The following is a 24,144-nucleotide window of genomic DNA, read 5'->3' on the forward strand; positions in this document are numbered from 1 at the left end:
TTGCCCAACTCTATGCCAATAAATTTGATAATCTCAGTGAAATGGATGAATATTTATAAAAATATAAGTTGCCCAGGTTAAATGAAGAAGAGATTAAATACCTAAACAAACCTATCTCAGAAAAAGAAATTCAACAAACCATTATTGAAGTCCCTAAAAAAAAATCTCCAGGGCCTGATGGATTCACAAGTGAATTCTACCAAACATTTAAGGAACAATTGGTTCCAATCCTATATAAACTCTTTGGAAAAATAGGGAAAGATGGAACTCTGCCTAACTCTTTCTATGAAACCAATATGGTACTGTTACCTAAACCAGGAAGAGTTAAAACAGAGAAAGAAAATTATAGACCTATTTCCCTGATGAATATAGATGCAAAAATCCTAAATAAAATCTTAGCAAAACAATTACAACAAGTCATCACTAGGATAATACATTATGATCAAGTAGGATGTATTCCAGGAATGCAGGGATGGTTCAATATTAGGAAAACTGTTAGTATACTCAATTATATCAACAACAAACCTATCAGAAATCATATGATCATATCAATAGATGCCAAAAAATCTTTTGACAAAATACAGCATCCATTCCTATTAAAAACACTAGAGAGTGTAGAAATAAATGGACAGTTCCTTAGAATAATTAGCAGTATCTATTTGAAACCATCAACAAGCATTATATTCACTGGGGAGAGGCTAGAGGCATTCCCAATAAGATCAGGGGTGAAACAAGGGTGCCCATTATCACCACTACTATTCAATATTGTATTAGAAATGTTACCATCAGCAATTAGAGAAGAAAAAGAAATTGAAGGAATTAGAATTGGGAAGGAGGAGACAAAACTCTCACTCTTTGCAGATGACATGATGGTTTACCTAGAGAATCCCAAGAAATCATCCAAAAAACTACTGGAAACAATTAGCAATTTTAACAAAGTTGCAGGTTATAAAATAAACCCTCATAAATCCTCAACTTTTCTATATATGTCTAGCAAGAAACAGCAGGAAGAGCTAGAAAGAGAAATCCCATTCAAAGTAACCTCAGACAATATAAAATATTTGGGAGTCTATTTGCCAAGACAAACTCAGAATCTTTTTGAAAACAATTATAAAACACTTCTCACACAAATTAAATCAGATTTAAATAACTGGGCAAATATGAGCTGCTCACGGATAGGTAGAGCTAATATACCAAAACTAAACTATCTGTTTAGTGCCCTACCAATCAAAATTCCAAAAATTTACTTTAATAAGTTAGAAAAAATTGTAAGTAAATTCATATGGAGAAATAAAAAGTCAAGAATTGGCAGGAGCTTAATGAAAAAAAGTGCAAAAGAAGGTGGCTTAGCCCTACCTGATCTAAAATTATATTATAAAGCATCAGTCATCAAAACCATTTGGTATTGGCTAAGAAATAGAGTGGTGGACCAGTGGAATAGACTAGGTGTAAAAGCAGGAGATGATTATAGTAATCTGCTGTTTGATAAACCCAAAGAGTCTGGCCATTGGGATAAAAACTCCCTCTTTGATAAAAATTGCTGGGATAATTGGAAGTTAGTATTGAAGAAACTTAGATTAGACCAACACTTCACACCCTTTACCAAGATAAGATCCAAATGGTTACAGGACATAGACATAAAAAACAATACTATAAGCAAATCAGAAGATCAAGGACTAGTCTACCTGTCAGATTTATGGAAAGGGGAGCAGTTTATGACTAAGGAAGAGTTGGAGAACATCACCAAAAACCAATTAGATGATTTCAATTACATTAAATTAAAAAACTTTTGCACAGATAAAACCAATATAACCAAGATCAAAAGAAATGTAGTAAATTGGGAAACAATCTTTACAACTAATGATTCTCATAAAGGACTCACTTCTAAAATATACAGAGAACTGAGTCATATTTTTAAAACAAAAAGTCATTCCCCAATTGACAAATGGTCAAAGGATATGCAAAGGCAATTTACAGATGAGGAGATCAAAGCAATCCATAGTCATATGAAAAAATGCTCTAAATCATTAATTATTAGAGAAATGCAAATTAAAGCTTTTCTGAGGTACCACCTCACACCACTCAGATTGGCCAGTATGACCAGGAAGGATAATGATCATTGTTGGAAGGGATGTGGGAAATCTGGGACACTATTACACTGTTGGTGGAGCTGTGAACTCATCCAACTCTTCTGGAGAGCTATTTGGAACTATGCCCAAAGGGCAACAAAAATGTGCATACCCTTTGACCCAGCAATACCACTACTGGGTCTATACCCTGAAGAGATGATGAAAAAGTGTAAAAACATTACTTGTACAAAAATATTTATAGCAGCCCTGTTTGTGGTGGCAAAGAATTGGAAATCAAGTAAATGTCCTTCAATTGGGGAATGGCTTAGCAAACTGTGGTATATGTATGTCATGGAACACTATTGTTCTATTAGAAACCAGAAGGGACGGGATTTCAGGGAAGCCTGGAGGGATTTGCATGAACTGATGTTGAGTGACACTAGCAGAACCAGAAAAACACTGTACACCCTAACAGCAACATGGGAGTGATGTTCAACCTTGAAGGACTTGCTCATTCCATCAGCGCAACAATCGAGAACAATTTGGGGCTGTCTGCAAAGGAGAGTGCCATCTGTATCCAGATAAGGAGCTGTGGAGTTTGAACAAAGTTCAAGGACTATTCCCTTTAATTTAGAAAAAAACAGATATCTTATTGGCTGATCTTGTTACCTCTTAGACTTCTCTTCTCTTCTTTAAGGATATGATTTCTCTCTCATCACACCCAATTTGGATCAAGGTACAACATGGAAACAAAGTAAAGACTGACAGAGTGCTTTCCATGGGGGGTGGGGGAGGGAAGCAAGATTTGGGGGAAAATTGTAAAACTCAAATAATATCTTTAATAAAAATAAATTAAAAAAAAGAAAAATGTTATTCTGAGGAGTCCACAGGTTTCACCAGACAGACTGTTGAAGGTCTCTGTGACACAAAAAGGGGAAGACCTTAACATCTTGTTAGTCTTTAAATTGAGTTTCACCTTTAAATCCCATGATTGTCTATCAATCTACCCTGTAGCACAGTGCAGAAGAGACAAAACCAAATTTTCAGTCAGAAGACTTGGACACTTACTAGCAGCTGATCCTTCAGCAAATACTCTGGGATGAATTTCTTCATCTGTAAAGTGATCAGCAGGGACCAGAAGATTTCTAAGGTCCCTTTAATTCTATATGGTCTGATCGTGTAATCCCCCCCTCTAGAATAAACTCATTATATTGGCATTCAAGGCCCTTCACAATCTCCCTTTATAGTGCCCCTCTGGCCAAATTGCACACTGACCACTTCCCTTGCTTCCTGGGCTGCTGAAGTGGGTAAAATGATGGACTCAGAATCAAAGAAACTGTTCTTGAATCAACTTTTCCTGCAAATAGTGTGTCTTACAAAAGATGAGGGCATCTAAGAAGGTAAGACTACATTAACAGCAACTTCCCTTTCAGATAGAGAGGTGATTGTCTCTCTTCACATCTGGTGTGAAGCTGGGCTGGTCAGCCTAGATGTTTGCTCTTGTGTCCAGTTCCATTTTTCTTAGGGCACTGCTAAAGTGGAGGGAATGAAAGAAGAGGAGCCAGGTCTTGGGATGGTGTCCTTATGAAAAAAGGGTGAGGGAATTGGGCACATTTGAAGAGGAAGGAAGGCTGTTTGTGGGATTGAGACACATAAAGGATGTTCAAGGATTGCCATGTGGAGATAGACATAGACTGGTTTTTTGGGGGACTCGAGATCTGAAATCAAAGCAATAAGTGGAAATAATATGGAGATCAACAGGTTAGAGGTCAAGGAAAGCATTCCAACCATTAGAGCTGTCCAAGGTCATAGTTGCTGCCCATGGAGGCAGTAGGTTTATAAAGGGTCTTCAAGTAGAAACTACAAGACAAGACCACTTGCTAGGTATGTAATCATGTTCAGAAAATGTTTAGTGAATTGACAAATTCATCCATTCAGGACCCCACTGTCCTTTGAGCAACCATCAATCCCCATTGTTTCCCTCATTCAAAACTGAATTCTAATGTCACATGTGGTCATCAGTCTTTGCATATAAAATCTCTGATGATGCAATAGGCTTGGCTTTATATCCAGTTCATCCTCAATATGCTCAATATTATATTCAATGGTACATAGACTGAACTGGGGTTGGAGTGCCTTTTCTCATCAACTAGATTCCAATTTCAAAGATTTTATGTTCTCCATCTTCCTTGAAACACTTTATAGGGATGATCATAAAGAAGAGAGCTGCATCTCCCTAATGGTACATATTTGAAGGACCTCCGGGAAATTCATATAGACTGAAGGATGTGAGTCAGGGCAGCTCGGTGACTCACCAGTGGGTTGACGGAAGAGACATGTTTAGTTCTTGTCCCAGACATTGCTGATTCTGAGTCTCTCTTTAAAATCTCCCTCTTAAGCTCCATCATTCTGAAACGAGGAAAGTCATGTTTGGTTATGAGTTCTGCCATGATTTGTGTTAAAGCTCATTTAAGCTACAATTTTCTATCTTCTCCCTCTGATTTTTTTATTCACTGTTTTGTGTTTCAATTTTATTCATTGTTTTCTAATACGCTTTCTAACTCTGACACTCCACGTTTAGTTGTTTCTCAAGACTTTTTCATGTCTGACTCCATGACCCTATTTGACGTTTTGTTGGCAAAGATATTAGAATGGCCTACCATTTCCTCCTTTGGCTCATTTAATACAAGAAGAAGCTGAGACAAACAGGGTGAAGTGACTTGCCTAGGGTCACATAGCTAGTAAGTGTCTGAGACCAGATATGAACCACAAAAATGAGTCCTTTTTTTTTTTTGCAAGGCAGTGGGTTAAGTGGCTTGCCCAAGGCCACACAGCTGGGTCATTATTAAGTGTCTGAGGTCGAATTTGAATTCAGGTCCTCCTGACTCCAGGGCCTGGGCTCTATCCACTGTGCCACCTAGCCACCCCCAAAATGAGTCTTGATGAAGATGAATCTTCCTGCTTTCAAACCCCATGACCTAACTTCTGTTTTACTAGCTTTCCTAAAGTTATGACCTCTTCATCTCCTGGTAATCTTGAGAATAACCAACTCTGATATGGCCCAGTCCTCAGAGTTATTTGTTTTTATTTGTTATTTATCCATGGGCAAAGTGTCTCCTTTATCTGGGTTAACAAAGTTTTTTTTTTTTTAGTTTTTTTTGCAAGGCAAATGGGGTTAAGTGGCTTGCCCGAGGCCACACAGCTACGTAATTATTAAGTGTCTGAGACTGGATTTGAACCCAGGTACTCCTGACTCCAAGGCTGGTGCTTTATCCACTGCACCACCTAGTCGCCCCGTTAACAAAGTTTTAATGAGACAGTCTCTAACTTGGGAGAAGCAGGGCAAGCCAGAGACAGAGTGCCAGAAATGAAGAACTAGTTTAATCACTTACTTTCACTGCAAATAGGGGATGCCAGCTTCCCTGGGCACGTGTGTGCGGTGATATGAGAAATAATTGGGCCAGGCGGAGAGTCATAGACGACTCCATTTATTTGATGGGGGTTCCAAGAGATACTACAGCCCCAGCAGTAAGCATGTTTCACCTGCGCTCAATTCTCACAATACTTGTTTTTCTCATCAGCAGACATTTTCCATAATGTCCAAGGGTGTTTGTCATGATCGAGCTAGCTGTTTTATATGGCTAGCCCATACGTGTACAGGGACCTGGTCCTGGATCCCGGGCAGTCATGCCAAACCTGGGTCTCTTCACAAGTAAAAACCCAGAGTCGATCTCAGAGATCCTTGCCTCAGGCCGCATCCCAGGTGAAAACCAGGAACCGACCTCAGAGATCCTTGCAGAGCCTGGATCAGGTGTCACGGCTTTCCACAAATAGGGACTGCTCTGTTGTGTGGCAGTGGACGCAGAGTTTACATACATGATCAGGGCGGGGGGGAAGGGGGATCACAAAACAATCAGACTTGAATGGTGTTTTCAAGCTAAGTTCACTCTTTATGATAATATGATAATTTACAGCAAGCTTTGGGACTCACAGCCATCCAGGTAGGACAGCACAGGTCTCCTCGAGTCCTGTGGGAACGGCTGATTATTTAGTCCTTATTATTTTGTTTGGATATAGAACAGGTTCTACTTTTTCTGATCCACTTCACTTATCACAGGCACAAGTACAGGTCAGGGAAAAAGTGCAGCCTTGTCAGGATTAATGAATTACTCCAAGCTTCTTTGTTCTCTCTGATCTCCCAGCCAGTCTGGCCTGTGAAAAAGATCTCTAGAAACTAAATTATTATTAAACTTATTATGAGCTATATGAAAATCAAAATTCTCTTTTAACAGTTAAAACATTGCATTCTACCTTTCTGTGGGTAGACACACTCATCCTAAGCCCCAGATCCTCTAAGTCTTCAGTTGTGCCCTTCTTGCTTTCTCTATAGCTTCTTTCCCAGGGTTTCTCAGGGGAATCTCAGCTGCTTCTCTAGTCCTTGACTGATGACATCTAAAATATTTAAGCTACGTTTCAAGGAGTATGTCGCCTCTGATATCACATATTCTAAATTCTCTCCTGGTTCTGACAACTGCATTTTTAAATCCTAATCTTTTATGTTCTAAAGATTCTTCCAACTCTGAGATTCCTTATTTTAAGGTCTCTCTCAGCACTGTCATTCCATGTTCTAAAGATCTCTCCCCCCAACATTCCTTTTTTTTTCTTTTTAAGGTTCCTCCCAGCTCTAGCATTTTTTGCCTTATGACTCTTCCCATTTCTGGTATTTCATATTCTAAGGTGCTCCTTCTACCCAATGAGCCAGCGGGTGCTCCCTCCCTAGAGGCTTCCTGTTGGAGAAACTGACCCAGTGGTAGAGTCACAACTGGAAGGGTCAATAGAATCAAGACTGGAAGGGGTTTCAGGCCAATTGGGAAGGGGGTGAGGGACCACCAAAGGGATCATTTTAGGGAAGAAGAGTGAGGAGGGGACTGGGGCAGAAAGTGAGGGACAGGGCTTGTGGGTCAGAGGGTAGACACACTTGCCGGGTATAATAGAGCCAGGTGAAGCCATAGGTGAGGAGAAAGCTGGCAGCCATGAGGGCTCCTCGGAGCAATGTGAAGATGAGGCCAAGAGATGCTCTTTTGGATAGAGAAGACTGAGAAATGGAAAGGCAGAGAGGGAGAGAGAGAGAGAGAGAGAGAGAGAGAGAGAGAGAGAGAGAGAGAGAAGGGAGTGGTTAGTACTTCGAGGAGTCTTATCATCCCTGATGCCTTCCCCTCCATCCTTTCTCCCTCTCAGGATCCCAGCACTCTCCTAGAATTCCCAAGGTTCAGGGTGCCAGGTCCCTCTCTAGGGATGAGAGATTGAGCCCAGCCCAGTCTTCCTGGACTGAACAAGTGTAGAGTAATTTCTCCCCTTCCCAGAAGCAATTAGAGTTCAGTATCCTTAGGGTGCCTGTGGAAAGGGAGGGAAGATGAGCTAGTGTAGTGGCCTCTCTCCCACTTCCTGGAACCCTGGTTGCCTGTCCCTAGTCTATTTTCACTAATAGAACATCAGGAGGTTCAGAGAGCCATTTAGGGTTGGTAGTAAGTTCTCCCCCCACCCCAAGTGGGCAGTTTTAGGATCAGAACCTCAATGTACAATGGCTGGGAGGAGCTCAGGTCTTGCTTCTCTGTGGCCTAGGGGCTGCTATTCACACCATAACCAGGTGGAAGGATCTACCCTCTATAGCAGTAGGAAGGATGAGAAGTTCTGGGGTTGGAAAGAAAGTAGAAGATAGGACTGATGATTCTTTGCTCCAGACTATCCTTCTATCTCCACCTGCCTCCTGCCAATTTATTTGTCCCATTTCTTTGGAAAACCCTCATTTTCATTTTCTGAGGAAGGTCTGCAATGGGAGGATGAGATTGGTTTTGCAAAGTCTGGAAAGTTGGAGTTCCAAAGTCTCTCCCCAACTGGGGAGATTCAGTACTAGAACCCAGGACCAAAATAGGGGAAAGTCAAGGATTTACCTCCATAGACACCACCTCTCCCATTTGTCTCAGGACCCAAGGGTATCTCCATGGACTTGACATTTCTCCTATCTTCTTTTTTCTGGAACCCCTGGGCATCATGCTCATTCCCTCCCAGAACTCACAGGCAACCCTGAGCTGGACAGTTGTCTCTGTGGTCCCCTTGGTCTCTGGGAATGTCACCCGACAGGTGAGGTTAGTGCCATGGTCCTGTGCTTTGGGAGTGAAGAGGAGTTTGGAGGAGCTAAGATCTTGGGAGACAAATCCCTGGGAGGAGAGAGCAGAGCCAGTCCAGAGGAAGTTGGGGGATGTCCTCTCTCTACAATCTCCAGGAGCTATACAGATCAGGGTCACTTGGAGCCCAGGTACCAGAATATTTGGAATGAGAATCTCTGGTTTCTGTGTCAAATCTGGGGAAGAAAAGTTGAATGAACCAGATGGTAAGGGGAGGGGTCTGCATCAGATAATGGCTTTTGAATTTTGCTTTAGATGCCTCAACAAGCCTTTTCCTTGGATGTCCCCACCATGACCCAACTCTCTCTCCTTTGAAATCCCCCAACATCTGCAGGGTCATCCAGCTCTTGTTTCCTCAAGCAGAAGACCCCATAGCCTATTCACTCAACTGATGATCAGGATCATCCCTTCTGTCTCACTAAGGTAGCCATCCCTGATGCCCCCTGAATACTTGCAGTTCTGTCCCTGCTACCCAGGCTTCTGCCATTCTCACCAGACTCTGAAGTGCCCCCCTATCTGGGTCTTGTTTCTTTACAGAAAGGACTATAGCATGTCATTCCAGTGAAGAGGCTCTGGATTATCCCTCATGTATTCTCAGAATATCCTTCCAGACTCTGATCCCTCCCCTGGGCTTCCCATCACTCAGAGACCCTGCCCTGAGACATTCTCCTCACCTTCCACATGGACAGACACGATTTCATGTGAGAAATTTTTACTCAGATTCCCCTTCTCTACCTGGAACCAGTATTTCCCACCATCCCATTTCTGGATCCCAGAAATACTCAAGGAGCAATTGTCCTTCTGTAGGTCCCCACTGAGGTGGAATCGGCCCTGGGCCTCAGAATGGATTTCCTTTTGGCAGTCATTGGTGGCCACCAGTTTATCCTTGTCTTTCCTCTGGAACCAGTATCCATAGGTTTTATTCTTATTCTGGTATTGTGAGAAATTGAAGGAGCAGGGGATAGAAATGCAACGGCCTTCCTGCACAGTCACTTTCTTCTCTTGGATATGGATCTTTATCTGTGAAGGATCTTGAGAAAGGGGCTCTGTACAGAATAGAGGGAGATGGAGAGGAAGAGGGAGAGAGAGAGAGGGAGAGAGAGAGAGAGAATGAGGAGTAAGAGAGTGAGTGGAGAGAACAGAGAGGGAAAAACAGGAGAGCAGAGAAAAGAGAAAATAAAAATGGAGGAGAAAGAGCAAGAGAAGAGAAGAAATAGAGAGCAGAGAAAGAGTGAGAGGAAGAAAGTGGAGAAAGAGAAAAGAGCAGAGAGACATAGGGGGAGAGAAATAGTTAGGGACAAGACAGAGGCATAGAGATAGACAGAAACGGAGAGATTTGATATGTATAAGAAACAGAAAGTTTGATATGCCTAGGACTCAGAGTTGTCCAGCTTTGACTTTTATCGTTGTGTGTTCTCTGTTTGCTATTTCTAATCACTGTGGAAGCTGCTGACGATAGTCTCTCTCTCTTTTACCTCCCTCATAGTGACTAAGATCAATATATTTCTGGTGATGCATTTATTCTGCCAGCATCTTCTTTCACAAGGCAGTTCTCCAGACTGTCCCTAATCCCAAGGAATTCCTACCCTCCTTGGTCCGGTCTCTTTATTAGAGTTTTAACACTGAATTTTTGTCTTGGGAATCTCTTGGAGTTTCTTGGCTTGGAAAGAGAAGGAGCAATATTGTTCCTGATCCTCCACTTTCCATGAATAAGAGCCCAGCACAGGTGAGGGGGGCTGTTCCAAGGGACCTTGTTTCCCAGAATTCTCCCACTTAACCTGTCAGACATAGAAAGAACAACAGAGTCTTTGAGGTAGAGGGTGTTTACAGGAACTCAGCAGGGAAACTAATAAGAGGGTCTCTTAGGTCCCTCCCAGTTCCTCCAGTCTCTCTTCTCTGTCACCTTTCTCCACTGACAATCCAAGCTTCAAGGACTCTCTGGGTCAGACATTTTGTGTTTTATGTTTTAAAGGTCCCTCTAGTTCTGCCTTCCTTGCTTCTGTCTTTCTTATCCCTGGAAGTTTTCATGATGAGATTGGATGACCTCTCGGGGAATTCTGCTCGAACCTGGTTGGAATCAGGGTTCTTCTGTGGTCCAGTCTAACTGAATTTTTGTGAGCTTGGAATAGGAAGAATACTTTGGTGAAGAGGGGGAAGAATGAAAAGGCATTTTCAAATTGATCCTCACAACAACCCTGGATGGTAGGTGTTCTTATTATCCCTATTTTTCAGATGAAAAAACTGAGGTAGAAATGGTTAAGGGCCTTTCCCAGGGTCATACATCTAAGAAGTATCAGAGATTGGATTTGAACTCAGGTCTTCCTGACTCCAGACCTACCACACTACCTAACTGACTCAGTGAAGACTGAGATGTAATGTGTTTGGAGATAAGAATACACAGTCTGTGATTTATGCTGATGCTGGAACCAGGCAGTCGTATCCTAATTACCCTAGGAAGGGGCACAGATGAAGGGAACCCCCAAGACTCTTGATGAGGCCAAATCTGAAGCTGGATGAACCATGGGGCCAACTCCAGAGTCCATTTTCATAGCAGTCCAAGCCTGTGCCTTGACTCTGATTCTTTGTGGTGGTCTGAGCCTTTGCCACTTCTTGGTATAGGGTATCTTCTTCCCAAAATTATAGCCAGGCTGTATTGGTCATTTAATAAAGGACAATTGAATAAATGAGTGGACAAGGGACCTAATGCTTCAGTCAGTTAGGGAGAGAGAAATGAATCAGGTGTCAGAGAGCATGGGGTCATATCCCAGCTCTTCTGTCATCAAGGGACATTCTGGGTCTCAGATTCCTCAACTGCATGTGGGATTGGGTCTCGGCCAATATTGTTTTTAAGATCAGTCCTGGTTTAAAATCCTATGATATTGTGATCCTGTGTTCTTTCACTTTATGAAAGAAGGCTGAATTTGGACTGAGAGACCTCAGAGTCAAATCCTGTGTGCTACTGCTTCCCAGCTGAGAGATTTGGATGAGTCACTTTCTTTCTCTTCTGTTGAATTTGCTGACAAAAGGAGGGAGATTTCTTTTTTTTTTTAATTTAATTTAATTTTTCCATTTACATGCAAAGGTAGTTAACATTCATCCATCTGCAAGTTTTTGAATTCCACATTTTTTTCTACCATTTTCCCTTTCCTCCCCCCACCCTTCCCAAGGTGATGAACAATCTGGTAACAGTTATATATGTATAATTGTGTTTTACAAATTTCCATATTAGCCATATTATAAAAGAGGAGAAAAGCACTAAGGGGAAAAAACATAAAAAGAAGTTTTAAAATGTGAACAGAGTATGCTTTGTTCTGCATTCAGACTTCATAGTTTTTTCTCTGGATGTAGATACCATTTTCCATAAGAGCTCTCTCAGAATGTCCTTGATCACTGAACTACTGAGAGGAGTTGCATCCATAGTAGCTGGTCATCTCACAATGTTGTTTTCGGTGTTCTCTTGGTTCTGTTCATTTCACTCAGCATCAGTTCATACAAGTCTTTCCAGGCTTTGCTAAAAAGTCTGATCTTTCATTTCTTATAGAACAATAGTACTCCATGACATTCATACACTGTAACTTATTCAGCCATTCCCTAAGTGATGGACATCCATCTATTCTTTGCCATTATAAAAAGAGCTGCTATAAACATTTTTGTACATGTGGGTTTTCCTTCCTTTCTTATGGTCTTTTTTTTTTTTTGGATACAATAGTGGCATTGCTTAATCAAAGACTATGCCCTTTGAGCATAGTTCCATTTTTCTGGGAGGGAGGTTTAGATTTTTAAATTTCCTTGGAACTCTATATACTCTGCTCCTATAGGGCATGAGATTACTAGATACATTTCTAGCTAGTATTTGGAGATCTTCATAATCTGCCTTCAAACAACCTACATTTCCTGCCATCCCACTTGCCTTGTGTCCCTGACTACTCTGAAGAATTGGAACAACCTATTGAATTTGAGTCAGAAAAGCTGTGATTGAATCCTGACTTTGCCCCTTGTTAACTATGTTAGCCACCCACATCCAGTAGCCCGAACAGCCCCTCCCCGGGGGTGGGGGTGGGTAGAATTCTGTCTTACCTTTTTTTGGGATTCTCAGCACTTCACACAAAGGACTTGGTACATAGTAGATGTTGCATAAATATTTGTTGTTATTTGTTCTTTGTTTTCAAAGAGGACCAATGACTTCAGGAAGGTGATGTCTTGACTTCCAAGTGAATTGGATTTCAGTGAGTCAGGACTGCATGAAGTCATCAACCTCACTCTTCCCTCCAGTCCTTGGAGTGCAATGGTAAGATATAGCTCAGAATAACTGGAGATGACCTCAGATGAAGTGGGAGACTTTGGTCTTTTTAAATTAAGGTCTTTCCCAGATTTCAGTTTGACTGGGGCAACACCCATTCAGTGGTTTAAGGCTAGGTAGGAAAAGATGAGATGAACTAGTTTGCCAGCTCATAACAAATGAAAGAAAACTAATTGTGGAAGGGATTCTTCACCTGAGGGTGGAGGTCAATGAAAAGGGTAAAAGACTCAGGGTCTGACTTATGCCTCAGGAATGTGCCCCTCCTACATCAGGAGAGGAGTGAGATAAGAAACAAATCTATTTGCAAAGTGGGAAATCTCTCACTGAAGCATCCCCTGCCCCAAAGACTACAGTTACAGACACCACATTCTTCCCCCCCCTTTCCCCTTTCTTTTTAATTATTATTCATTTATTTTGAATTTTACAATTTTTCTCCTAATCTTGCTTCCCTCTCCCCACCCCACCACAGAAGGCATTTTGTTAGTCTTTACATTGTTTCCATGGTATACACTGATCTAAGTTGAATGTGATGAGAGAGAAATCATGTCCTTAAGGAAGAAAAATAAAGTATAAGAGATAACAAAATTATATAATAAGATAACAGTTTTTTAAAAAAAGTTAAAAGTAATGGTCTTTGGTCTTTGTTCAAACTTCACAATTCTTTCTCTGGATACAGATGGTGTCTCCATTGCAGATACCCTGAAATTGTTCCTGATTGCTGCACTGATGGAATGAGCAAGTCCATCAAGGTTGATCATCACCCCATGTTGCTGTTAGGATGTACAATGTTTTTCTATTTCTGCTTGGCTCACTCAGCATCAGTTCATGCAGATCCCTCCAGGCTTCCCTGAATTCCCATCCCTCCTAGTTTCTAATAGAACAATAGTTCTATAGTATTCCATGACATACATATACCACAATTTATTAAGCCATTCCTCAATTGAAGGACATTCACTCAATTTCCAATTCTTTGCCACAACAGACAAAGCTGCTATGAATGGTTTTGTACAAGTGATGTTTTTACCCTTTTTCAGCATCTCTTCAGGGTATAGACCCAGTAGTGGTAGGGCTGGATCAAAGGGTATGCACATTTTTGTTGCCCTTTGGGTGTAATCCCAAATTGTTCTCCAGAAAGGTTGGATGAGTTCATAGCTCCACCAACAATGTATTAGTGTCCCAGACTTCCCACATCCCTTCCAAGACTGATCATTGTCCTTTCTGGTCATATTGGCCAGTACTGACACCACATTCTGAATCGATGCTCCTCTGACATTTTCCCCCAACTCCACATTTTGATTCCTGAGTCTCTGGGCCATACTCATTGTTAGGGGGTTTAGAGAGGGAAGGGACTTAGAGAGCATTGAGTTCACCCCTTGATTTTACAGATTAAAGCTAGAGGAAGAACAAATGGAACTGTCTTGCCTGGGTCAACTGAGCAAGTAGCAAATGGATGAATAAATGAAAAAGATTTTGTTAAGCCGTGATCCAGACACTGGTTCCTATCCTAAGCCCTAGGTGTTTAAAAAAGAAAGAAAGCAAAGCCCTTGAGGGGCTTATAGTCCATTAGAGGAACCTAAGACTTCCAAGGGCTGGTAAGCCAGGAAAATGTGTTTTTAGTTAGAGAAATTAATCAGTGTGACTAATGGAAGCTCTCAGCAGCATGGACCCAATGGAGATGGAGGAGACCTGGAGGTGGGGAGTCAGTTTTAGATCTCATTTTTATAGTTTTAGATCTCAGTTTTGGTGGGAAGCAGCCTCTTGTTTGTTCCACCCTAGAATGGTAATATCATATCCAAATCATCTCAAAGAGATTAGTAATATTTGGTGTGGGGCAGTTAGGTGGCACAGTGGATAAAGCACTGGTCCTGGAATCAGGAGGACCTAAGTTTAAATCCAGCCTTAGACACTTAGTAATTACCTAGCTGTGTGAGCTTCGGCAAGTCAATTAACCCCATTACCTTGCAAAAACAAAACACACAAAAAAGGAATATTTGGTGTTCTGTTGATTTTATTGTGGATGTCTGAAGCTTGTCTGAGGCAGATCAACTTTAGGACCATGGAGGTCCTGATGGCCATTCCTATGTGGCTTCCTCTAATGGAGCAATATTTTCAGGATGTGAATTTTGGTTAATATAAGTTACAACATGCAAATTACGTACCTTTGATTTTGGGGGAAGGTATACATGTGTGAAAGGTTCCCCCTTGCAGGCTTACTTTTTGCTATGGTCCCTTTAGGCTGGTTATTTATTAATTTATCTATTTAAGGTTTTTTTGCAAGGCAAACAGGGTTAAGTGGCTTGCCCAAAGCCACACAGCTAGATAATTATTAAGTGTCTGAGACTGGATTTGAACCCAGGTACTCCAGGACTCCAAGGCCGTGCTTTATCCACTACGCCACCTAGCCACCCTAGGCTGGTTATTTATAAACTTCCTATACTAACTAGAGAGTGTGTATGTGTGTATGTGGCAGGGAGTGCCTGGTCAGGGGGACCAGAACAAGATAGTTTTAACTCACACTCCTATCACCATCCCACCTTTATTCTCAACCCTCTCCTCTCTCTCCCTCAGTTGGAAGGCTACTATTACTATCTTTTACATAGACTACACTAGTTTGGTATTGAACTCATCTAAGAAATTTCATTGGTTCAATGAGCTAATTAATGATATTAGAAGGAAATTTAGCTACTCCCACCCCCTGTTCCAACTGCTAAGCTTTACTTCAAGCTTTCTGCAGTTCAGATTTTCTCCAGAAGATGGAGCTCAGCTACTGTGTTGGGCTATGTTCTCTGCTAGGCAGGCAGGCAGGGAAAGCCCTTCTTGCTGTCAAAGACTTTTCTTTCCCATGTGATCTTTTCATTCCTTCCACATCCTAGAAACAACCTCCCAGCCAGAAATACTACTCTTCTGTTATGCACGCCATAGGTGACACTCCACAAGGAACATTGGGTGGCGTTTCCCTCACTTAGAATGTGATCTCTTTGAGAAAAGCATCAGATTTGTCACCCAGAAATTGCTTAGTAAATGATTTTTCATTCACCCTTCCATCCATCCTTCCTTCCTTCCTTCCGTTCATCCACCCACCTACCCATTCATTCATTCATCCATCCTTCTTTCCATTCATCCACCCACCCATTGATCCAACCATCCATCTATCCATCCATCCAATCATTCCTCTATCCATTCATCTCTCTATCCTTTCCTCACTCCTCCATCCATGCATCCATCCATGTATCCATGCATCCATGCATCCATGCATCTATGCATCCATGCATCCATGCATCCATCCAGTCAGCCAGCCAGCCCTAAACAGGAGTACAACAGACAAAAGGACAGGATAACCTTCCATGGACAAAATTGCTTTTGTGTGTGGGCTGTCCTCTAAATTTGCTCTTAATGATCCCTGTCTATCCTGGGTACAGAGGATCCTCTCTGAACTTGCCACCACCAGCCTAGGTATAGAACTGGTTCAGCACTCCTTCTACCCTTGTACACTCTTTTCTCCCACTCTGGGGTCTGCTTTCCTATGTTGGTTGGGCTTGCTCCCTTGGAGTCACATATAACATCATGTACTCTGTGAGAAGTGTTACTGGGTCTGTGATATACAGGGATTCTGGCATCATTGGAACAAGAAAGGGTTTTATGGAAGGATCTTAGAAGTTATATAGCCCAACGCCCTGCATCTGACAGATGAGGAAACTGAAAACTCAGAAAGGAAAATTTGTCCAAGATCATACAGGTAACAAGTGACTGAACTGAAATTGGAAGTTGGGTTTTCTGACTCCAAATTAAGAGCCCTTTCCATTGTGTGCCTCCCATGCTTCCTCATGCCTAGCTTTGGAATTTTTCAGGGGACAGTTCAATTATTCACAGGTCAAGTCATCCAGGTTTCCAGGATCACTAATTTAGAGCTTAAAGGCCTGCTTCATTTTGCAGATGAGGAAACTGAGGGTAGATTTGCTTAAAGGCAAATACAGGCAAGGAATGACAGAGGTGGGATTTGGAGGCCAAGTCCTTTGATTTCAAATCCCTGACACCACCTTGCCTCTCTGGGTCACACCATCCTGGAATGAAAAGTTGTTAGCATTTCTATAATGTGTAAGTCAGTCAATTGCTACTTTTTAAATGCCTACTATGGGCCAGCAATTGTGTTAAACACACAGTAGGAATTCAAGGAAAGGCAAAAAAAGCAATCCCTTTTCTCAAGGAGTTCAAAATCTAAGGAGGGGCCCAACTTGCAAAAGTCTATGTTCAAACAAAATATATTCAGGATAAATTTGGGTTACACTCAGAGGGAAGACTTTGAAGCCTAAGTTTGCAAAGACCTTTCCATATATAATCTTCTCTGATCTCACCACAGTGGGATTGTCCAGTAAGATTGGTGTCGTTATTATTCCAATTTTACTGATAAGGAGACTGAGGGTCCCAAAGGTTTAAGTGCTTTGCCCTGAGGCACACAGCTATGGAATATCTGAGGCAGATTTTAAAAACAAGTCTTCTTGGCTCCCAAGTTCAATGCCCTATTCATTCATTAGGCCTCATTATGTCCCAAAGAGAAATGGCTCCCTCACACATGGCCTTGGAAACTTTGGGTGACAGCCTATTGCTAGGTCAAGACCTCCATGAAAGAAATAGCTCCTGTCTTCGTCAGCAAATTCCTGGGTTAGCAAATGGACTAGGTTTCTGTTAGTCTTATTGGACTGTGGTGGAAGTCTTCGGGCCATTGAGGATGGTATCCATTGGGGGTACAAATGGTCCTATGAATAAATTTTCCTGCTCCTTTAAAATATTCAGGGATTTAGGGGAGAGAATGCACAGAAATATGAACATTTGCAGGCATCCTCTATCTGCTGCCTGTGATGTGTGACTCTTGGAGGGAGGAGGTTTGAGTCCCCATATTTGCTTATTAGTCTGAAAAAGTTGATAGAGAATGATGGCCCCTGGGTTAAAAAAAATGGCTGGTCAGGTGAAGTGGGGACTGAGCTAATCTTGCTAGCACCAAGACTGCTGACTTGTTTCCTTGTTTCCTTCCTTCAACAGTAACTGGACTGGTTATGTTGGACTGGAAGTTAAAAAGTTTTGAGTTCAAATCTGGCATTAGACACTTGCTATTCATATGACTTTAGGCAAGTCAATTAACCTCTGTTTGCCTCAATATCCTCAAATAGGACAAACAATAGTATCTACTTCATGGAGTTGTGATAAAGATCAAATGAAGAGAGAGAGAGAGAGAGAGAGAGAGAGAGAGAGAGAGAGAGAGAGAGAGAGAATGTTTATCTATTTAATAAATATAAAACGCAGAGGTGGTTAGATGGTTCCCTAGTTCATAGAGCTCTGGATCAGGGAAACTCATCTTCTGAGTTCAAATCCAGTCTCAGACACTTACTGTAAGACTCTAGACAGGTCACTTCGTTCTATTTGCCTCAGTTTTTTAAATGATCTGAAGAAGGAAATGACAAACCAGTATCTTTGCCAAGAAAACCCCAAATGGGGTCACCAAAACTCTGATAAAACTGAATGACTAAATAACAAAAACAAATAACTGTGCTGTTTAAATGCCGCCGCCGCTGCTGCTGCTGCTAGAACATTAAATGCTAGAAAAGAAGCAGCAGTAGCAGAAGTGTGGGTGTGATAGCAATGGGAATAGTCTGGTGGCAGAGTCACCAATAAATATAAGATGAGATTGGCACATGGCCATTGGTAATGGTCCAGGGAAGGCAGCTGATCAGGCTGGCCAGACATATTCCCAGCCTCCATCTAGAAGGAATATCACTTACCATTTGTTCCTTCTGCCTATGAGGCTATTTTTGACCTTGGTCTTTCCTATTTTGTCTGTAGTTCCTCCCAGCAGTTTCTCCATTGATGAGATCATGGAAGCAATTTGTAATGTGGGTGAAGTGCTTTGGGAATGCTACCAAACCACAGCAATGTCTTTAGGTTCTACTCATTCTTTGGAGATGGCCAGGATAATGAGCATGCCTCTCTTTTAGGTTTGATCTGCCTACCCTGTCAAGGAGGTCCAATGGATGCAGGGGAAAGATGAAAAGAATTGGGAATGTAACAGAAAGAAATTGGGAGGAGATGTAAATTGGCCACCATGGAAAAGCTATAGAGAACTATAACTTCTCTATAAAATAATAATGGTGGACCCTAGGACCTTCAAAATCCCTCCCAGATCTAGGATGCTTATGTTCTCCCTAGATATTATATTGAGGAGACAACTTCTTAAACATGTCTTCTACCACTTTCTCTAAGAGCCGCTTAAAAAATAAAGTGGAGATTGGTTGATTGAATCACTAAAACCTCTCCACCTCATTTAAAGTAAACTCTTGTTGCAGATACTTGATTAGGAAATATCTTGGTTGGATCAGTCCATCAAGATGTGGACAGACATATCTATTCAATCAGTACATTTCAACTAGTTGTGATTAAATTGGTCATAGCTCTGGGGGCTTGTATAAAACCAAAGTAGGTAATTTAGAAGAAAGAGTCCAGCACCAAGCTGCTTAATGGTGGAAGCTTCTAGCCACAACTCTGAAAAGAAATCATTTGGTGAGAGGAGGAAGAGAGCACCTTGACCTGAGAATGAGATTGTGGACATAAGATGACCAGGGGATCTGCCCTTTATCATGGGTACTCTAGTAATGACTAGGGCAGGAGCAAAGGACAGCAATATCTTTATAGAAAGCCAAGAGCCAAGGTGCAGTGGATAGAGCATTGGTCTTGGAGTCAGGGGGATGGGAGTTCGAATCCAACCACAGACATTTGACACTGACTAGTTGTGTGACTGAGTAAAGTCACTTTACCCTGCTTACCTCCCATCCAAGACCATCTCCAATCATCCTGGTCCATATCTGGCCACTTGAGCCAGATGGTTCTGAGGAAAAAGTGAGGCACAGTAATCCCAGTCAAATCCAGTTCATGTGCTTGTCATGGTATCACTTCCCTAATGTCATCATCTTCTTTGAGAATGAAAGACAAACATGAAATTCAGGAAGCTTATGGAGCCCATTAGAAAGGCCATGTTTCTCAGAACGGGGAGATCCCAAGGACTTTGGGGAAACAACTTCCAGGAGTTTAATGTTATGACCTTGATTGACCATATATGTTCTCTAAGCTGGAATCTACTTTCTCCTAGGCTTCTGTCTGTACTTATAGGTGAAACCTTTTGGGGAAAAGGAGAAGGATTTTGTATCAATTATACAACCATGGTAAATATCCATTTTAAAAGCTAATTAAATCTAACTGTTAACTGATATCAACTCATAATTAAAGAAGGAAGTGTACCAGGAAGCAATAGCATTAGGGAGATCCCACCAATAGCTCAAGGATACTCATAGAACCCTGAGGTCGAAAGATGTTCACAGTGTTTTAGGGACCCAGTCTTCCAGTTCAAAGGGGAGCTGGAACAGTAAGCCCTGCACTTATGCTATATCTTCCCTGGTGAGGAGAATGTGATTGCATAGGGGGAACATTCACTAACTCCTCCTGAAGAAAATCTCCATACCCCACCTTAGCAAAAATTTTATATCTCACTTTTGACATGAATATAAATAACTTATAATTTTTCTAAACTCTTAAAATATATGCTGATTCCAATAATTCCAGGGTAGAGAAAACTGGTCTGTTGCAGATCCAAGCAAATTCTTCCCAATATGGACAATTCAGACCTGAAAAATTTCATTGAGATTTAAACTCATTGTTGAGTTGTTTTAGACAAGTAAAGCTCTTTATGATCCCATTTTGGGGTTTTCTTGGAGTAGTTAGTCATTTTCCTCTCCAGTTCATCTTACAGATAAGGAAACTGAGGAAAGCAAAATAAATGACTACTATGTATCTGAGGTGAAATTTGAACTCAGGAAGAGATTTTTTAAATTAGGCCCTTTTAATTCCAGTTAATTTTGTCTATGGGATTCAATGCAGAAAGGTTCATTTCAAAGCCAGTATCTCATGAAAATTTATTTGAGTGTCAGGCAGTATAATGTCAAAACAAATAAACCATGTCACTCAGCATTTCACAGTATTCAAGGTATTCAAAATATTATTTTTTTTTCAATTTTTTTTCAAGGCAAATGGAGTTAAGTGACTTGCCCAAGGCCACATGGCTAGGTAATTATTAAGTGTCTGAGGTCGGATTTGAACCCAGGTACTCCTGACTTCAGGGCCGGTGCTCTATCCACTGCACCACCTAGCCACCCCAAAATAGTATTTCAATTAGATGTAGTAAGTCTAATAAAATATTGGGTCTTCCAGGTCTGATCTCTAATTACTTGACTGGATAATTTGCTTCAACAAGGGAGAATACTAACAATGGAGACTAAACTTTTCAGAGAACTTTACACACATTATCTCATTTAGCAAAGCAAGAGGTATTATGAGTCTCATATTGCTGTTGACAAAACTTATGTTTAGAGAGGCTGTGGGATTTCTCCCCAAGTCACACAGCTAATAGGCACTGGAGACTTCTTGAGCTTGTGACTTTCTGACTCCATGTCCACTGTACTTTTGCCCAAGACCTGCATTGCCCAACTGACCAGCAATCGGGCAGCTCCCACTGCTCATATACACTGTTGTTGTCCTTCATCTTGAAGAGGGCCAAACTATCAAGAACATAATGTCATGACAACCAAGTGAATTGGATTTAAGTTAGGAGGGGCTGTGTTAAGTCACCAGCCTTGCTTTCTCCTTTGTAATCATGTGTGTTTAGTGGCCAGATAAGGATCAGAATGACTGGAGATAAAACTGGATGCTGTGGGAGACCTTAGGCTTAGGTCTTTAAGAGGTCTCAGTTCGATGGACACAACGCCCATCCAGTGATTAAGGCTAGGCAAGAAAGAAATGAAGCAAAAAATGATCTTGTTTACTTAGTCAAAAAGGAAAAAAAAATTAATCTGTGAGGGGAAGATCTTCAGGGTTTCTCATCAAAACAGAAGCAATGGCTATTTGCATTCACTCAGAGTCCAACAAGGTCCAAACAGTGACCAAGTTGGATTTGACCTGGGAACTATTATTAGCAAATTAATTTTGTTGGTCATATTGATTTGGGACTGGTAATCTCTAAGATATCCTGCCAAGTTTGGGCCATCTCCAGTTGTTCTGATCCATATCATCTGGTCACTAGGCCCAGGTGGCTCCAGAGGGGAAAGTGAGACTGGTGACTTTGCACAGTCAATTCACTTTCCTGCCATGGAATCATCTTCCTGATATCATGGTCCTATTTGAGTATGAAGGACACAGACAACTACAACTTTCCCCTATTTTTAGCAAAGAAGAAAGTTCCTGTTTAACAAATGAAACCACTGTGCCTCCGACAGCATCCTGTTTCAACATCCATCTTCATCCTTCCTTTGCATCAACCCCCACTCCCACTTTCTTCTCTCTCAGACAGATGTAGCAACAGGCCTGGAACTATGAGACAGTGGAAAGCCAAAGATTACCTTTCTCTCCTCTGCCTCCACGTTCTTAGTTGTTCCCTTATCCCCTTGGGTTTAAAAACTGATTAGACTATAGGGCAGCTAGGTGACACAGTAGATAGATCATTGGCCTTGGAGTCTGAAGATGGGAGTTTGAATCCAGCCTCAGACCCTTGAAACTTATTAGCTGTGTGAACTTGTACAAGTCACTTCATCTGGATTGCCTCACCCAGTCTTCCTGATTAATATATGGACACTAGAATCAGATGACTTTGGAAGAGAAAGTAAGACTGGTGACTTAGTACAACACATGCCTCACTCAAATCCAATTCGTGTGTTTGTCATGGCATCACCTTCCTGATGTCATGGTCTTCTTGGAGGACAAAGGATAAACATCAACTTTAGGCTACATTTTGACAGAATCATGAGACCAGAAGTTCTTGGAAATCTTAGTTCTAGAATTGGGAGGGACCTCAGAGGCCACATAGAACAATGTCATCCTTTTATGGATAAGAAAACTGGGGCTTAGGGAAGTTGTGACTTGACCAAAGATTGAAATTCAAATTTCCTGATTGTAGCGTCACTATTCAGAGCACTGGAGCTCAAAGTACCTTTAGGAGGTAGAACAAAGAATGTTAGAGAAAGAGAGTTTAGAGGTTAATTAGTCCAATCTCCTCCTTCAAGTATTTGAAACTGTCAAATGGAAGAGGGGTTAAACTTTTCTTTCTATTTCCAGAAGGCAAAACTAAAAGTCATGGATGGAAGTTGAAAACTGAAAATTTAGAATTGACCTAAGGAAAAACTTCTCAATAATTAGAACTCTCCAAAAGGAAAATGGATTATCTCAGGACAGATTAGTACTTCCTCCCCCAAGATCTTTAAAAAATTAAGAATGACCATTTATGCAATAGGGTATGTTTATTCAGTCGTGGATTTAACTGGAGTTAATTTTATTCTTAGGCTCTTCCATCCCTGTGATTCAGTTTTAAGAGTTTATTATCACCTTCATTGTCAACTACACTAAGGGACTTCATTCGATTTTTCTCATTGCATTTCCCAGAACACTGCATGATTATTAAAGACAATTTTGCAAAGAATATGAAATGTGTTTAGAGAAGATGAGGGAGTAGTCAGATTCAACAAGAAGAAAAATAGCAGTTGTATTTAGAACTCTAGTTTGGCTTCCATTTAAAATTTTTTTTTTTTATTGGACTCTTTAAAGGGGTGTCAGCCAGATTTGATAGTAGCATTGTTAAAAATTCTTTAAAAATCAACCAGGACCAGAGAGGAGAGGAGAGATGGAAATGAAAGCAGAAGTGAAGAACCTTTCTCTCACTTTCCTGAATCCAGGCTCCCTTCATTCTGACCCAACCTAAGGACCATCTTAAGAAATTAATGAATGGGGGGCAGCTAGGTGGATAAAGCACTGGCCTTGGAGTCAGGAGTACCTGGGTTCAAATCTGGTCTCAGACACTTAATAATGACCTAGCTGTGTGGCCTTGGGCAAGCCACTTAACACCATTTGCCTTGCAAAAAAACCTAAAAAAAAAACCAACCAAAAAAAAAAAAGAAATTAATGAATGAACACATTTATTAAGTGGAACACACTGTTCTGAGCCCTGGGAATATAAAAACAAAAGTTGAGACAATCCCTGCTCATAAGGAACTCACATTCTATTGGAAAAAGCAGGACAACTGACTACAAGCCAGAAGGAAAATCCCCATTATTCTTGGGGTAGGACAACCAACCTCATGGAAATTCTTATCCTTAACTGTCACTTCCATCAATAAAGTCATATTTGTTTCAAGTGTTGAATCATACGACACTACCAAGGATTTTGATATTGAGAATTTTCTTTTCTCTGTCTTCAGTAACTGTGGTTTAAGAACCTGTAGATACATTTGCCAAATGACATGTCCATGGAGATTAGTGCCTAAGATGGTGGCTCTGAAGGTCAGACTGGACTCATGAACGATGGATTGGGGGAAGTGCTATCACCCACCCCCGATCAATTGGATTTACCTGCCCTGTGTAGTAACTGATCATCAGTTGGTGGTGAGGAAGGTGAGACCCTTTCCCACAGTGATTGTTCCCCCAATAATGGTTGCAGGACCTTGGGTTGGAAGTAAGACTGGGTGTGCTGCCACCTCCAAGGATTTGGGTTTATCTGCCAGTAAGA

The 24,144-nt window shown here is 41.3% G+C and overlaps 1 protein-coding gene across 1 annotated transcript; it reads right to left on the reverse strand.

The window, feature by feature from the left end:
* Positions 1-6,801: 6,801 nt before the first annotated feature.
* Positions 6,802-9,738, reverse strand: LOC141508763 (myeloid cell surface antigen CD33-like). The gene is made up of 5 exons (XM_074217650.1): positions 9,730-9,738; positions 8,929-9,274; positions 8,146-8,271; positions 7,048-7,145; positions 6,802-6,852 (listed from the first exon to the last, which is right to left on the reverse strand). Exons 1-5 carry the CDS (start codon positions 9,736-9,738, stop codon positions 6,802-6,804), a joined length of 630 nt encoding a protein of 209 aa, XP_074073751.1.
* Positions 9,739-24,144: the final 14,406 nt, after the last annotated feature.

This window comes from Macrotis lagotis, chromosome 1 (assembly GCF_037893015.1).
Source record: "Macrotis lagotis isolate mMagLag1 chromosome 1, bilby.v1.9.chrom.fasta, whole genome shotgun sequence".
Lineage (NCBI taxonomy): Eukaryota > Metazoa > Chordata > Mammalia > Peramelemorphia > Peramelidae > Macrotis > Macrotis lagotis.

Excerpts from the sequence above, each read along its gene's own strand:
- LOC141508763 (XM_074217650.1), bottom strand. Across the intron at positions 8,272-8,928 it reads CGTGTCTGTCCATGTGGAAG|ATCTTAGCTCCTCCAAACTC; the intron begins GTGAGGAGAATG and ends TTGTCTCCCAAG. Across the intron at positions 7,146-8,145 it reads TGTCCAGCTCAGGGTTGCCT|CATCTCTTGGCCTCATCTTC; the intron begins GTGAGTTCTGGG and ends TATCCAAAAGAG.